The following is a 17,236-nucleotide window of genomic DNA, read 5'->3' on the forward strand; positions in this document are numbered from 1 at the left end:
CACTTAATCCACCTACTTACTTGCTTAGGAATGGAGTAAGATATTAGCAAAACTTTTAGTTAATTTCAGTTATAACTTTGAAACGGTGGTCACCTGAATTTTGTCGTTTAGTCTTGATATTCCTAATATTTGCAATTTGAGCTCACTTAACTCATTGCATTCATGAAGTTGAGGCAGTTGTTACTGTTAACTTTAACTCATGGCAATAGGTGGCTTCAGTAGTGTGAATTTGTAGAATACATCGATAGTAAGTGTTGGTGTCTCTGCAGGTACAGTGGTAGTGGTCTGGGCGGCAGCGGCGGAGGCGATGCCTGGAGGACTGGCGGGGGGATGAGTGATAGTAAGGGCAACTATGGGAGCAGCTCGGCCATGATGGGGGGCAGTATGGGCACCTCGGGACTTTCTGCACGTGGGGGGGATTCACAGGGCTGGAGAACATCAGGCGGCATGAGCAGTAGTGATAGGTTAGCCATTGTCACTTTTCCTGTACTTTTACAAGTATCTTAAGTATTCAAATGTAGTTGCCAGGGTGGCTGACAGCTTTGCATATGCTATCATACTTTAAGGATGGGAAAAAGCAGTGTAATTTAGATTCATATATGCCTTTAGGCATGACTAGACTTTCCATACATTTTTATACAGGATATGATGTAAAGATCTTAAAGAAAATGGGCAAATTCAGTCAAGTACAGTGAATCTCACAACACAGAAATGAAAATATAGACAAATACATGCAATTCTGTCCTTTGTGTGTATGTATTTATGTGCGTGAATGATCTGTGCCTGTCACATCACAACAATATATTGCGGCGTAACTGGCACATATATTTCTATTGTTCCAGATAATGTAAAAGCATTCCCTTTGCTTGAAAATGCTTCACCCTTTCATTGCACTGGTTCATATATGTGGCTCACCACTATATGCTGTGCTAAGCCAAATTTGTGGCTTAAAGAAATGTTTTCAACCTCATTTGGATTTCTAATTAATAACCGGATGATTTAACATCTTACCCAAAGATGTGACAACATGGGTATAAAAGAATATTCTCACATGTAAATCATCAAAGAAAGGGCAATTTCCTTGTCATTTTTCCAAACTGCATTTTTGGCTAGATGTAGTATGTTGCATTAAGCCGCATATGTGGCTCAAAATTCTGAGGCCTTCACTTGAATTCTCAGGTGATGTGTGATTCTGCTTAGATATGAATGTCACTAGCAATCTAAAATCACAGCTGAAAATATCTTATATCACCGTTACCTTTAAGTTTTCAAAGAAAGTGTACACAGCAGGAGCCTAGATATTTGCAGTAACTAATGTAGTAAATTTCTTGGTTAGAAATACAGATAGATAAGATTCCTCTTGTATTACTATGTACATTTTTGATGAAAGTATGGTGTTAACAGACTCTGCCTACTTGAGGTAACTCTGTGAGAGAGAAGTAAGCTCTGCTAAAGCTATTTTTGTCTTAACAAAACAAGAGTCCAATCTTGTTAAAGAATTTTAAACTTGAAGGGAGTCCATGCTGTCCCTGCTATTGAGTTTAGTGCGGCCTTGAGGCTGCAGGGACCCAGGATCACATAGGGGTTTTGTGGTTTTATTATAATGATGCTAACAATGCTAATGTAATAATGATAATGATAAATGTTCCAAGTGAGGGTTGGTGTGTGATGTCACTGTGGTTTAATTTGTGTATGGATGTGGTGGTGAGGGAGGGGGGGTTTAAATGTGTTTTGAAGAGAGGGGCGAGTATGCAGTATTTGAGGGATGAGAAGGCCTGGGAAGTGACAGTTGTTGTTTGCTGTTGATGCAGCACTTTTGGCAGATTCACATGATAAACTGCTTAAGTTGGAAGTGTGTGTGAAAGGAGGAAGGTGAGAGTAGATGTGAATATAAACAAAGTTATTAGGTTTAGCAGTGTTGAGGGACAGATTAGTTGGGGTTGTGAGGAAGTTCCAATAGGAACAGGTGTCAGAGATATAGATAGATAAATAGATAGTGAGATTAAATGGAGAAAAATTGGAGAAATTGAAGCGTTTTACTTACCAGGGAGTGGACATGGTAGCAAATGGAACCATGTAAGAAGAATTGAGTCATCAGGTGGGTGAAGGGATGAAGGTTTTGGGAATACTGAAGAATGTGTGGAAAGTGAGATCATTATCTGGGAGAGCAAAAATGGTTGTTCACTGGAATATTAGTCAACAAAGTTACATTGATGCGAGGCATGGGTTATAGATAAGGCTGTGTGGAGGAGGGTGGAAGTGTTGGAAATCTAATTTTCAGACAATATGTGATGTGAAGTGGTTTGGTCGAGTAAGTACTGAAAGGTTAAGAGAGAGGTGTGATAATGAAAAGAGGTTGTACAAAAATGGTTCGGACATATGAAGATGATAATTGTGGAAAGGCTTCCAAAGAGGATATATCTTTTGGAAGTGGAGGAAACAAGGAGAACGGGAGATGAAATTGGAGATGGAAAGATGGAGTGAAAAAGATTTTGAGCATTTGGGGCCTGAACATGCAGGAGGGTGGAGGGCATGCTTGGACTAGAGTGAATTGGAATTATGTGGTGTACAGGGGTTGACATGGAGTCAGTTGACTGAAACTAGGGTATATGAAGCATCTGGGGGGGTAAACCATGGGAAGGTTTGTTAGGCCTGGTTCTGAATAGGGAACCTTGTTTTGGATGTATTACACATGACAGCTAGATGATTTAAGAGGATGAGCACTTTCTTTGTGTGTGTTCTTGACCCTGCCCTGCTAATGTGGGAAATGGCGATCAAGTATGAAAAAAAAATATGATGAAAGTAATTTTGATAATTTGCTATCCATAGAAAATATTGTGTTTAGATTATAAGTAATTATACAGTTAGTGTGCATGAAATATTAAAGATACACATTTGTAAAGAACATGTAAATCTTATTTATGGGATGTGTGAAATCATGTCATTGGATTAAAAAAGTGCAATGTGCTTAGATGTGTGTGGAAGGAATTCACACAGAAATAGAAAAAAAAAAACGTCATCACATACCTACATTAGCAAGGAAGATCTCTACAGCTGTCCAGGGCCTGACCCTGTTCCACACACACACACACACTCACACCAGTAGAGAAGAAAGTACAATATGCTTTGTTTTAGGGTATTTTTTTAAACTTTATGATACAGATTTTCAGTGAGGAACTTCTTTTTCATGGAGTCATTAACTTTCAGAAAGCTTGCACAATAAAAGGGTTTATTAGCTCAAATAAAGGAAATCATTTAGGCAACAAAGATGACAGTGAAAGATACTGGAGAGTGGGAGGAGAGTGAATGAAGGGAATGGAGATAGAGTACTATAGTAGAGTACTGTACCCCTCCCATGCAAACCACTCTGTAACTTCCCACCAGTTCCTTAAATGAAACAAAATGTATCCCCTACTTCACACTTCAGCAATCCTATACTGATAGTTCCCCACCTCACACAAGAACAACACTGACAAAACATGTACCCACAAAAAACCCAACAAGCACTTATCAACTACCCTCCCAATTCAGTCTCAACACCGTTCCACCAGTCATCCACGTGTAGAACCACACTTCACAGACGTTTACATATTATACTCTTGTCTACACTCGAGATGTCACCCATCCCTACAACTTTACAAACACTGATTCACCATATCAAGACCCTTCATGCCCACAACCCAACAACCACATTGGAGACTGAACACGTACTCTTCATTTGTCATGTGCTCATTCACAAAGATGATTGTGGTCCTGTTTGGTTTTTATTACTATTATACTTTGTCGCTGTCGCTGTCTCCCATGTTAGCGAGGTATCGCAAGGAAACAGACGAAAGAATGGCCCAACCCACCCACATACACATGTATGTACATACACGTCCACACACGCACATGTACATACTTATACGTCTCAACGTATATATATATATATATGTACACACACAGACATATACATATAAACACATGTACATAATTCATACTGTCTGCCCTTATTCATTCTTGTCGCCACCCCGCCACACATGAAATGAAAACCCCCCTCCCCCCACATGTGCGTGAGGTAGCGCTAGGAAAAGACAACAAAGGCCACATTCGTTCACACTCAGTCTCTAGCTGTCATGTATAATGCACCGAAACCACAGCTCCCTTTCCACATCCAGGCCTCACAGAACTTTCCATGGTTTACCCCAGATGCTTCACATGCCCTGGTTCAATCCATTGACAGCACGTTGACCCCAGTATACCACATCGTTCCAATTCACTCTATTCCTTGCACGCCTTTCACCTTCCTGCTTGTTCAGGCCTCGATCACTCAAAATCTTTTTCACTCCATCTTTTCACCTCCAATTTTGTCTCCCACTTCTCCTCGTTCCCTCCACCTCTGACACATATATCCTCTTGGTCAATCTTTCCTCACTCATTCTCTCCATGTGACCAAACCATTTCAAAACACCCTCTTCTGCTCTCTGAACCACACTTTTTATTACCACACATCTCTCTTACCCTTTTATTATTTACTCGATCAAACCACCTCACACCACATATTCTCCTCAACCATCTCATTTCCAGCAGATCCACCCTCCTGTGCACAACTCAGTCTATAGCCCACGCTCACATTTTTATTGCTAGCTTTCTTATTATTGTAAGGGCCCCAGAGAGGAAGGAAGGGGCTCCTGGGTTAGGGAGGTGGGTAGATATGTTTATATACATTCTTACTTCTTTCCCCAAGAGTTCCATTTATCTTTATTAAACTTCCAAAGTGCTTAGGAAGCTGGCCACATCCACCAGTTAGGACCATAGGTTAAAGTGTAATGAAGTTTTGTGTGTGTGTATGAGGAGAGTGCCAGGCAGTTGAGCAATAAATGTTTAGTGTCTTCATTCTGGTAGTTGCAGTGAGGGCATGAAAGGTCCCCTTGAATCAGTGCCTGTAGTATGTGGGAGTGGTTGATGTCCAAAACATACACAGGAAAGCATGAATCATGTTTGTCTTGGGAGTGTGGCTTGTCATAGGCATATGTTTGGGGGGATGGTGTTAAAGACTGAATTGGGTGGTTGGTTGTATGGTGCTTCTCTGGTAATTTCAGTGTTTGCCTTTTATCATTGTTAGGTCTGCTGGTGGCAGGGGATCTTTAAGTAGAGGTTGCTGAAATGTGAGGCAGGGATAGGCTTTTTAGAATAGTTTGTGGTTGGTGGTTAGTTATGGAGTGGTTTGGATGGAAGGGTTCCAGTGCAGTTGCAAAGAACTGAATGCTGAACATGATGAGATGGGATTGTATTCAGAAGACCTTTGCTTCATTGCATAGGTGTTGAGTATTTGTCATTGCTAGACATACAGTGGTTGTTCTGAGTGCTCTGTTTTTGTGATTGGTAGCTTTGTTATTGCTGTTGAAGCATTGTTTGGATTTGAGCAGATGAATTTTTTGTTGTTGATGCTAAGTGATTCTTTTTTTTCTATCCAAATCTTTTGCCTGGAAATGATTTGAGGGCATTTATTTTGTATGTGAATGTTATTGGTGTGGGGAGAGAAAGTCATATTTGATGCTTATTGTTCCTGTTTTATGTAGTGGAAACAATTGTCCATTCATGGTGACAAGAGGGTGTGAGTATGGTATGTGTGTGTCTGGTGTTAAAAGAGTGATTGAAGACTTATGTTAAGATATGGTCATTCTGTTTTGGGTAAGAATAGTGTATGTGTGTCTGGTATTGAAAGTGATTGAAGACTTCTGTGTAGATACAGTATTCTGTTTTGGGTAAGCCATTGTGTCATATTTGTAATGTTGTGCTACATGTTTGTTGTTTATCCTATGGTATCAGGGTGTAATTTGATTGTGAGATCATCTGCTTTTAGAAGACCTTTATATTGTGGTCTGCAGAGGTTAATAGGAAGTTATTTAGGCAGAGATTGAAGAGGGTTGGGAAAGGAACTGCCCCTTGTGGAATTCCACAGTAGAGTTTAAGGGGTTTTAGAGGCAAAGCCATTGTGAATCTGGCATGTTGGCTGGCTATGATATTGATTAACCACTTATTGTTAGGTTTGGAGGGTGGTGTCAAATACTTTGTTGTGGGATTGGGTATGTGGTTGATTGAAGCCATCTAGGATATGCTGTGAAGTGTAATTTTGTAGTGGTGTTGGTGTGATTGGGTCTGAGGCCATGTTGCAGATATCTTTTATACTTACTGAGTTCAGGCACTGAAGACAAGTGACTTTTGGGTTTAGGAGGGGGATTTTTGTGGTTAGAGTGTTTTAGGCTTGGTAAAGAACACACACACACACACACGCACATGCATGTGCACACATATGTACACACACGCATTTACACACACACACACACACACACACACACACACACACACACACACGACATACACACATGTACACACACACACACACACACGCATTACACACACACACACACGAACGCACACACGCACACATGACATACGCACACACACACGCACAAGCGCGACACACACATGATGTGCTCACATACACACACACATTTCATAAATGTTCTTTATATCCTGTTTGAATGATGTAGCATCCAGAACAGGTGACTGAGCTTCAAAAGGGAAAAAATGCTGTCTTGGCTCTTTCCTCTATTATGTCTTTTGGAAATAATACTAGAAAAAAGAATCTATCCATCTCTGACTTGCAGGAAAATGGGCAATTTCTTTCTACTCTTTCTTTAGGAATAGGTGAAGAAAGGGTTTCATTTGCTCACATCACTTCTCTGTCTGTCTTGTGTAATGCACCAAAACCACAGTCCACTGTCCACAGCCAGGCCCCATGGATCTTTCCATGGTTTTCCTCTACCGCTCTCTGTGCTTTTGTTCAGTCCACTGATAGCTGTTGCCTTTTGTATACCAAATTGCTCCAATTAACTTTATCCCGTGCACACCTCATACCTTCTTTTATGATTCGGCCTCAAGAGCACTTCAAATCTTTTTCATTCCATCCTTCCACCTCCAGTATTGTGCCCTCTACTTTTGATGCATATATCCTCTCTGTCAACCTCTCCCCACTCACTGGCTTCATGTGTTCAAACCATTTCAGCACACCTTCACCTCTTTTAATTATACTCTTCCTGTTACCTCACCTTTTCCTTACCCTATCAGTTCTTATTAGATTAGTCATCCTTATAATCACATACTCCATGCACATTTGATTTCCAGCACATTCATCCTCTTCTGTACATTCTCATCTAGAATGCCTTGCATCCATACAACACCATCGGGACTAGCATGCTTTTAGACATACTCATCTTTTTTGCCCTTTCAGATATTAAGCAGTCTTTCCACAAATTTCTCGGTGATCCCCAGACCTTTGCCTTTTCAACCACCCAACGACTTTTTTCTGCCCTCATGTGTCCATATACTGCCTTGTCCATTCCCAGATATATAAAACACTTCGCTTCCTCCAAGTTTTCTCCATTCACATTCGCAACCAAACAGACTTCTCTCTCCAGGGCTAGACCTAATGATCTTGCCTTTATTCATATTTGCTCACTAGTTATTCCTTTCTCACACCCTTCCAAACTCGTAAGTCAACTTATGCAGTTTCGAGCTTCAATATGTCACTGGTGCTCTGTCATTAGCAAACAACAATTAACTCACCCATCCCCCCCAAAGAAAAAAGAACATGTAAACTTACCCATCTTTTCAAGCTCTCACATTTATTCCCTGACCTCATTTTAAACAGATTGAACAGACATGGTGACATCACACTCCCCTGCTTCAGACTCACTTTCACTTGGACTCACCATCTTCTCTAACTACTCGCACAGAAGCCTCATTCTCCTTGAAAAAAACTCCTCACTGCTTCTGATAGTTTTCCTTTTACATCATATAATGATGATACCTTCAACAAAGCATCTCTCTCCACACTATTACGTGCTTTCTTTAGGTTCATGTATACCATATACGAATTCTTTTGTTTCTATAACTATTTCTTGCAAGTTCTTCGGAGCAAACTCCTGTTCCTCACATTCATCTCTCAGTTCTTAAACCACATTTTTTCTCCCAAGTCTGATCCTCTGTGCATACCATTACTCATAATCACCACACTTCCATACGCCTTAGTGGGTACAGTCAACAAACTTTTGCCTTTAAAAGAACATTCACCTTTTGCCTCCTTCCTTTGTACAGTGGCTGTATGTGTGCATTCTGCCAACCCTTAAGCACTTCACCATGATCCAAACATACATTGAAAATCCAAACCAGCTAATTAACAATAGAATCAACTTGTTGCTTAAGAAATTCAACTGCAGTACCATCCACTCCAGCCACCTTCCCACATTTTGTCTTCTGCAAGACTTTTACCACCACTTCTCATCAAACTACTTTCCATGACTTTCACTTTGCATACCTCCTGATCCAAAAACACTCTACATATCTTGCCCCATCATCAAACATATTCAGCAATCCCTCAAAGCAATCATTCTATCTCTTCACCTTATCACTGCCTGTTACCACTTCTCCATTTGTGCCCTTCACTGATGTTCCCATTTGCTCTCTTGTTTTTATCAAACTATTAACTTCCTTCCAAAACACTTTCTTAACCTGAAATATGCTGATACTTACTCATCCTATATAATGCCATTACATAAGGTCAAGGGGCACAAAAGGGAATGTTCAAGTTGCAGAGGTATAACTGTTGAGTGTATCTTATAAGTTGTATGGGAGAGCAGTGATTGAGAGGATGGTCGCATGCACTGAGTTTCAGAATGGGGAGGAACAGTGTGGCTAAAGGAGTGGTAGAGGACTTGGCTCTCAGGTATTTGCATTGAAAAATGTTTTGAGGATTCCTTTGAGAAAAAGCTTTTATGTTTCTTGTATGGATTTGGAGAAAGCATAGGATGGTGATGATAAAGATATTCTTTAGAACTTGGATTCTCCTGGTGACAGGGACATCTTAAAAAGCAGAAGGAGCTCTGAGATTTGCAGTGACAAAGATATAGGCTGCGCTCCATCCAGCAAGCATTTGCAAGGAACAAGGGAGCTAGGAACAGGTATAGCAGGTTAAGAAAAGAGGAACAAGAATGACTTTTCAGAATGGGTTGAGGTCATCACTGGAGTGCCCACATGACTCTAGTTACTTAAGAGTAGTGTAAATCATTAAATGCAAATAGCTGTGATTTGACCCAGTAGCACCCATTGTCTCTACAGTCAATCACAAGCCTCTACAATCAGTCACAAGCATCTGTGTAAAAGTTGAGAGGACTTATTTGACATTGCTTGTGTGAACAGAATATAGGAGAGAAGGTCCATAGGAGCGCAACAAAGATGGTACTAGAAAGAAGAGAAGTGAGTTATAGAGAAAGGCTAGAGGCCTTAAACTTGCCCACTGTGAAAGAGAGAAGAGTGAAGGATGATCTGATCAAAACCTTTAGATTTTTAAAACAGACTGATGATATAGATGGTGAACAGTTCTTTGAGAATTGTGGGGTGAGAACAACCAGAAGACATAACTTGAAATTAAATAGGAAACTTGTGAAGATGTAATATGTGAAGAAGGACATACATAGTTGGATTGTTGGATGAAGGGAAGTAAGTGAATGTAGACATGGTAAATGCAAACAGCATACTTAGATTTATGTTGTTTGCTAGTAGAGAATGTTCAAGTGATGGGGACCCACAAATATAGAACTCCTTACTCAAACTGTACAAGTAGTTAATTGTGTAACTTTACTGTATCACCAGTTAAGGAACAATCAGGATGATTGGGACATAAGAGGCAAATCAATTGCTGTGTTTATATGACAGTGTTGTGATGAGAAGCTGTAGAACCAGGTTTGGGATATGTAAAATGAGAAAGTTAGCAGTAATAGTGAATGAGAGTAAGGTAATAAAGTGCAGTAGGGGATGAGCCAGGATGTTTCCAGTGATAGTTTTGAGTAGGGAGATCTTGAAGATAGTAGAGTGCTTTTAGTGAAGAGAATGGACAGGCAGCAGAAGGAACCTTTGGGGCTAAAGTGAGTCATAGGCTAGAAGAGGGAGTTATGGTCTTGGATATATTAAGGAGTGTGTTTGGGTACAGAAAGGTATGCTTGAATGTGTAGTATCCCTATAGTGAAGTATGGATTTAGGTCTTTGGCCTTGAATACGAAAGATACATGGAACATTTTAGAAATGAAAATGCTTTGGATGACTTGTTGTGAGGCTTTTATTCCTTTTATTGAATGATCATTTAAGAGAGGGATGTTCTAGTAAGTGCAGTTTGATTGAGAAGGCTGATCAGGGAATGATGAAATGGGTGTGCACCTCAGGAGAGGATAATGAAGAGAAACTTGTGGATCTGTGTTAGAAATGGAGGAAACAAAGGGGAATGGGAGACTGAGAGATGAGAGGATAGAGTAAAGGAGTCACTAGGGGTGTTTTGGTTGGCTGCCTGGCTGTTGACATGATATTGGGCTGGACCAGGTTATATGAAATGTTACAGTCAACCATGAAGAAATTTGTAGGATTAGGATGTACATTGTTGGCGGAAAAAAATGACATCTACAATGAAAACGAACACCAAATATGGGAAATAGGGAAAAAAAATTATCAAACAGGATATTTTTATTCATCCTAATACTTCGTGATGTCTCCTCTGAGCTTCCTAACTTCTTCAAGACGGTCTGGCATGCTCCTGGCCAAGGATCTGAAGTATTCCTTGTCAGTATTTTTCCACACCTTGTTGATCGCCTCTTTTAGGTGTAGGACGGACGTCGTCTGGATAAGGAATAACTTATGCTGGATGTGTGCCCAGGCATTCTCAATCGGGTTGAAATCTGGGGAATTTCCTGTCCACTCAAGCACTTTGATGTTTGTGTCCTCCAGCCACTTTTTGATGAGGTCTGAGCCATGACAAGGGGCCCCATCATGCATAAACACGCCTTCAGGCCGATGAAGGTCATAGAAATGGTGCATGTGATCCTTCAGCACATCCAAATAATTTGCAGCACGCATTGTCTCGTTTTTAGGGAGAAAAAATAAGTCCCCAGCTCTGTTGGCACCACTGAAAATTCCCCAAACCATCACTGGAGGAGGATGTTTGACAACTTTTGCAGTGCATCTAGGATGGTAGCAATTGTAGTTTGTGCTTCTTCGGTGGCAGCGCTTAACACAAACACGTACTGTCTTGAAGGTCGAATCATCGGAGAAACAGGTCTGCATCCATTTCTCTGGGGTCCAGTCTTAGTATCTTCGTGCAAATTGAAGTTTACGGTGCTTCATGCCGGCTTTTACAAGTGGCTTCACTGCTGCGTGTCGTGACGGGAGGTGGAGGTGACACTGCAAGCGTTTGCAAGTGGTGCGGGTAGCAACATTTCTTAGCAGCTCAGGGTACATTTCCTTGAGTTCTGTGGATGTAATAAACGGGTTTTTCAACACTTCACACTGTAGGATATTGTCTGTCTTCTGAGAGGTTTTTCTTGGCCTCCCAGAGCATGGTTTAAGGGCTGGAACCTGGTTGGGGTAAGTGCCCTGCCGGTAGCGAGAAGCCTCAAGACAGTCGACCAAGAACGTCCAACTCGGGCACAAATATCTTTTATGGAGACGTTTTCCTCCCTCAAAGCGAGGATACGGAACCTCTCCTCCTTCGATCGTCATGGTTCGACCCATATTTGCTGATGTGGGGCATTGTGGGGACACAGGCAGGAGTGCTAAAATGATATGTCCACACACCGCAGAGTTTTCAGGCAACTGGGGCAGTCATTGCCCTGGGCTATGCTCGAGGCGTGAAAACATGTCAGATGTCGCCAGAGAGAGCCACCGCTAACATAAGATGGTTTGTGGCGGTCTTTTTTGAAACGTATTTTCCATTGCGTTTCAATGGGATGTGTCATTTCTTTCCGCCGACACTGTAGATTATAGGAAATAATGTTTATATTATACCTGACTGATAGAGTGGATGTGTTGAAATGAGGCCTTTTTTTTTTTTTTCTTTGTTCCTAAAGGTTGCTTGTGGGAGAGGCAACAGGGTGTAGAAGAGTTAAATTCACCCATTATTGCATCTTTCATTTTTTGTAAACTTTTCTGATATTTTGCAGAAATAAAACATATAATGCAGTAAAACAACAAAAATATATGTTGCGTCACTTATTTTAAGATTGGTGAAATTGAGTACAATATCTATATCACATTAATTTTGTGAGATTAAGGTCCTTTAGTTATACCCAGAGGTGATATTTGGCATACATTCTCTCTCTCTCTCTCTCTCTCTCTCTCTCTCTCTCTCTCTCTCTCTCTCTCTCTCTCTCTCTCTCTCTCTCTCTCTCTCTCTCTCTCTCTCTCCCTTCTCTCTCTCCCTTCTCTCTCTCAAAGTCAGTGCTGTGCCCCTTTGTTTCATTTAAGCTAATGTATGTTTGAATTGGGGATAAGGGAGAAAGAATACTTCCCACGTATTCCCTGTGTGTCGTAGAAGGCGACTAAAAGGGGAGGGAGCAGGGGGCTGGAAATCCTCCCCTCTCGTTTTTTTTTTTTTTTTTTTTTTTTTTTTTTTTTTTTTCCAAAAGAAGGAACAGAGAACAAGGCCAGGTGAGGATATTCCCTCAGATGCCCAGTCCTCTGTCCTTAACGCTACCTTGCTAACGCGGGAAATGGCGAATAGTATGAAAGAAAAAAAAGAATGTTTGAATTGGACTGCATGAAAATATTCCTTTTTAAGTGTAATTCATCTTGAGAATAGTACCAAAACATTTATTTTTTATTTTTCAGATGGGGAGGTGCTGGTGGTCCAAATATGAGTGGGCGTGGAGGCAGTGGAGGTATGGGTGGCATGGGTGGTATGTCAGAAATGTTACGTACTGACCTTAATCATGTTCCCCAACCTGGCATGGGTTCGATGTCTATGCCCTTGATGTCTCAAAGTGACAGATTCCCGATGTCGGGTTTTCGTAAATATTGATTGTAAATTGTAGTATTTGACAGACCTAACTTCACTGGAAGTACATTTGTGCTTCTGCCATACCGTTTATTTGACAAAGAATGCTTAATTTTAAGATATGCCTGCTTGATGTGGCACTGGTAATAGTTTATTACTGTGTTGAATCTTCTACATTATTTAACATTAACTTTAAATCAGGGCATCCAAGTATCTTAAATTTGTTTTTGAATCCTTTTGAAAGTTTTTTTATTAGTGAATGGGATTAAATCATCAGAATTGTACCATATGTGGGCATTATAGCTTACTATTGTAAATAGTTATTGCTAATGATCAGTTTGGTAAGTTATAAGTTTCTAAATGTAGCACACAAGATTTCAAGGACCATTAGTCTTGTCATACTGTTCAAAATATTGATTTTGATTTGATTGTAGATGGAAATCCTGTAAAACAAAATGCATTTCCTGTAGTCTTGGATTTTTCAACTATTAGGTATGGAGATGGTTTGAAGTTACCAAACCACCTTGTTATAGAGTTCACACACACCTACACATACGCACACACACACACATTAAGCAACCCCCATGTGAATGAATGTAATTGAATTGATTGAATGTATATGTGATCAAGTTAATGTGAAAGTGGGATGAATCATGTTTCAATTAAGTTTATCGTTTTAACAGAAATATGGATTTCGTTCTAAAGGTACATATATTTTTTCATTGAACATTCCCTATGTTTGTGTGTACCTGAATAAAATGTTTATCTCAGATCATTTTTATTATTCCTTATTTTTTGTTCAGTAGATGGTAATATATGTGTTCCTTAGAAGGCATCTATGAGGGGCAGGAGCAGGGGGTTAGAAATCATCCTGTCTTATAAGTATCTAAAAGAAGGAACAGAGAAAGGGACAAAGTTAGGATTTAACCGTAAAGGCTGACATGTCTGATGTGTAATTTAATTTATTATTATATTATTTTTTTTATTATTATATTATACTTTGTCGCTGTCTCCCACATTAGGGAGGTAGTGCAAGGAAACAGATGAAAGAATGGCTCAATCCACCCACACACACATGCATATACATACACTCCACACACGCACATATACATACCTATACATCTCAACGTATATATATATATATATATATATATATTCTTTCTTTTAAACTATTCGCCATTTCCAGCATTAGCGAGGTAGCGTTAAGAACAGAGGACTGGGCCTTTTTTGGAATATCCTCACCTGGCCCCCTCTGTTCCTTCTTTTGAAAAAAAAAAAAAAAAAAAACCGAGAGGGGAGGATTTCCAGCCCCCCGCTCCCTCCCCTTTTAGTCGCCTTCTACGACACGCAGGGAATACGTGGGAAGTATTCTTAATTCCCCATCCCCAGGGATAATATATGTATATATATATATATATATATATATATATATATATATATTTTTTTTTTTTTTTTTTTTTTTTTTTTCCAAAAGAAGGAACAGAGAAGGGGGCCAGGTGAGGGTATTCCCTCAAAGGCCCAGTCCTCTGTTCTTGACGCTACCTCGCTATCGCGGGAAATGGCGAATAGTATGAAAAAAAAAAATATATATATATATATACACACACACAGACATATACATATATACACATGTACATGATTCATACTGTCTGCCTTTATTCATTCCCATCGCCACCCTGCCACACATGAAATAACAACCCCCTCCCCCCTCATGTGTGCGAGGTAGTGCTAGGAAGACAACAAAGGCCCCATTTGTTCACACTCAGTCTCTAGCTGTCATGTAATAATGCACCGGAACCACTGCTCCCTTTCCACATCCAGGCCCCACAGAACTTTTCATGGTTTACCCTAACGCTTCACATGCCCTGGTTCAATCCATTGACAGCATGTCAACCCCGGTATACCACATTGTTCCAATTCACTCTATTCCTTGCACGCCTTTCACCCTCCTGCATGTTCAGGCCCTGATCACTCAAAATCGTTTTCACTCCATCTTTCCACCTCCAATTTGGTCTCCCACTTCTCCTCATTCCCTCCACCTCTGACACATATATCCTCTTGGTCAATCTTTCCTCACTCATTCTCTCCATGTGACCAAACCATTTTAAAACACCCTCTTCGGCTCTCTCAACCATACTCTTTTTATTACCACACATCTCTCTTCACCTATTGTTACTTACCCGATCAAACCACCTCACACCACATATTGTCCTCAGATATCTCACTTCCAGTACATCCACCCTCCTCCGCACAACTCTATCCATAGCCCACGCCTCGCAACCATATAACATTGTTGGAACCACTATTCCTTCAAACATAACCCGTTTTTGCTTTACGAGATAATGTTCTCGACTTCCACACATTCTTCAATGCTCCCAGAATTTTTGCCCCCTCCCCCACCCTATGATTCACTTCCGCTTCCATGGTTCCATCCGCTGCCAGATCCACTGCCAGATATCTAAAACACTGCACTTCTCCAATTTTTCTCCATTCAAACTTACCTCCCAATTGACTTGTCCCTCAACCTTACTGTACATAATAACCTTGCTCTTATTCACATTTACTCTTAACTTTCTTCTTTCACACACTTTACCAAACTCAGTCACCAGCTTCTCTAGTTTCTCACATGAATCAGCAACCAGCGATGTCTCATCAGCAAACAACAACTGACTCATTTCCCAAGCTCTCTCATCAACAACAGACTGCATACTTGCCCCTCTTTCTAAAACTCTTGCATTCACCTCCCTAACAACCCCATCCATAAACAAAGTAAACAACCATGGAGACATCACACACCCCTGCCGCAAACCTACATTCAAAGAGAACCAATCACTTTCCTCTCTTCATACACATACACATGCCTTACATCCTCGATAAAAACTTTTCACTACTTCTAACAACTTGCCTCCCACACCATATATTCTTAATACCTTCCACAGAGCATCTCTATCAGCTGTGTCATATGCCTTTTCCAGATCCATAAATGCTACATACAAATCCATTTGCTTTTCTAAGTATTTCTCACGTACATTCTCAAAGCAAACACCTGATACACACATCTTCTACCACTTCTGAAACCACACTGCTCTTCATCAGTCTGATGCTCTGTACATGCCTTCACCCTCTCAGTCAATACCCTCCCACATAATTTCCCAAGAGTACTCAACAAACTTATACCTCTGTAATTGGAGCACTCACTTTTATCCCCTTCGCCTTTGTACAATGGCACTATGCAAGCATTCCGCCAATCCTCAGGCACCTCACCATGAGTCATACATATATTAAATAACCTTACCAACCACTCAACAATACAGTCACCCTCTTTTTTAATAAATTCCAGTGCAATACCGTCCAAACCCGCTGCCTTGCCGGCTTTCATCTTCCGCAAAGCTTTTACTACCTCTTCTCTGTTTAACCAAATCATTTTCCCTAACCCTCTCACTTTGCACACCACCTCGACCAAAACACCCTATATCTGCCACTCTATCATCAAACATATTAACAAACCTTCAAAATACTCACTCCATCTCCTTCTCACATCACCACTTCTTGTTATCACCTCCCCATTAGCCCCCTTCACCGAAGTTCCCATATATATATATATATATATATATATATATATATATATATATATATATATTCTATTCTATTATACTTTGTCGCTGTCTCCCGCGTTTGCGAGGTAGCGCAAGGAAACAGACGAAAGAAATGGCCCAACCCACCCCCATACACATGTATATACATACGTCCACACATGCAAAATATACATACCTACACAGCTTTCCATGGTTTACCCCAGACGCTTCACATGCCCCGCTTTAATCCACTGACAGCACGTCAACCCCGGTATACCACATCACTCCAATTCACTCTATTCCTTGCCCTCCTTTCACCCTCCTGCATGTTCAGGCCCCGATCACACAAAATCTTTTTCACTCCATCTTTCCACCTCCAATTTGGTCTCCCTCTTCTCCTCGTTCCCTCCACCTCCGACACATATATCCTCTTGGTCAATCTTTCCTCCCTCATTCTCTCCATGTGCCCAAACCATTTCAAAACACCCTCTTCTGCTCTCTCAACCACGCTCTTTTTATTTCCACACATCTCTCTTACCCTTACGTTACTTACTCGATCAAACCACCTCACACCACACATTGTCCTCAAACATCTCATTTCCAGCACATCCATCCTCCTGCGCACAACTCTATCCATAGCCCACACCTCGCAACCATACAACATTGTTGGAACCACTATTCCTTCAAACATACTCATTTTTGCTTTCCGAGATAATGTTCTCGACTTCCACACATTCTTCAAGGCTCCCAGAATTTTCGCCCCCTCCCCCACCCTATTATCCACTTCCGCTTCCATGGT

The 17,236-nt window shown here is 40.7% G+C and overlaps 1 protein-coding gene across 6 annotated transcripts in view; it reads left to right on the forward strand.

Moving 5' to 3' along the window:
- The window catches only part of LOC139757844 (uncharacterized), a 255,572-nt gene extending 241,940 nt beyond the window's left edge, over positions 1–13,632 (forward strand). For 5 of the 6 annotated variants that reach the window (XM_071678740.1, XM_071678741.1, XM_071678742.1 and 2 more), the window contains 2 exons: positions 270–464; positions 12,697–13,632. In XM_071678740.1, coding sequence (XP_071534841.1) covers positions 270–464; positions 12,697–12,886 — 385 coding nt within the window. In that variant the 3' untranslated portion in view covers positions 12,887–13,632. The remainder of the gene's footprint in view (positions 1–269; positions 465–12,696) is intronic. The other variant, XM_071678743.1, reaches the window with a different exon arrangement.
- The last annotated feature ends 3,604 nt before the right edge of the window (positions 13,633–17,236 follow it).

The sequence above is a fragment of the Panulirus ornatus genome, chromosome 28 (assembly GCF_036320965.1).
Source record: "Panulirus ornatus isolate Po-2019 chromosome 28, ASM3632096v1, whole genome shotgun sequence".
In the NCBI taxonomy this organism is placed as follows: Eukaryota; Metazoa; Arthropoda; class Malacostraca; order Decapoda; family Palinuridae; genus Panulirus; species Panulirus ornatus.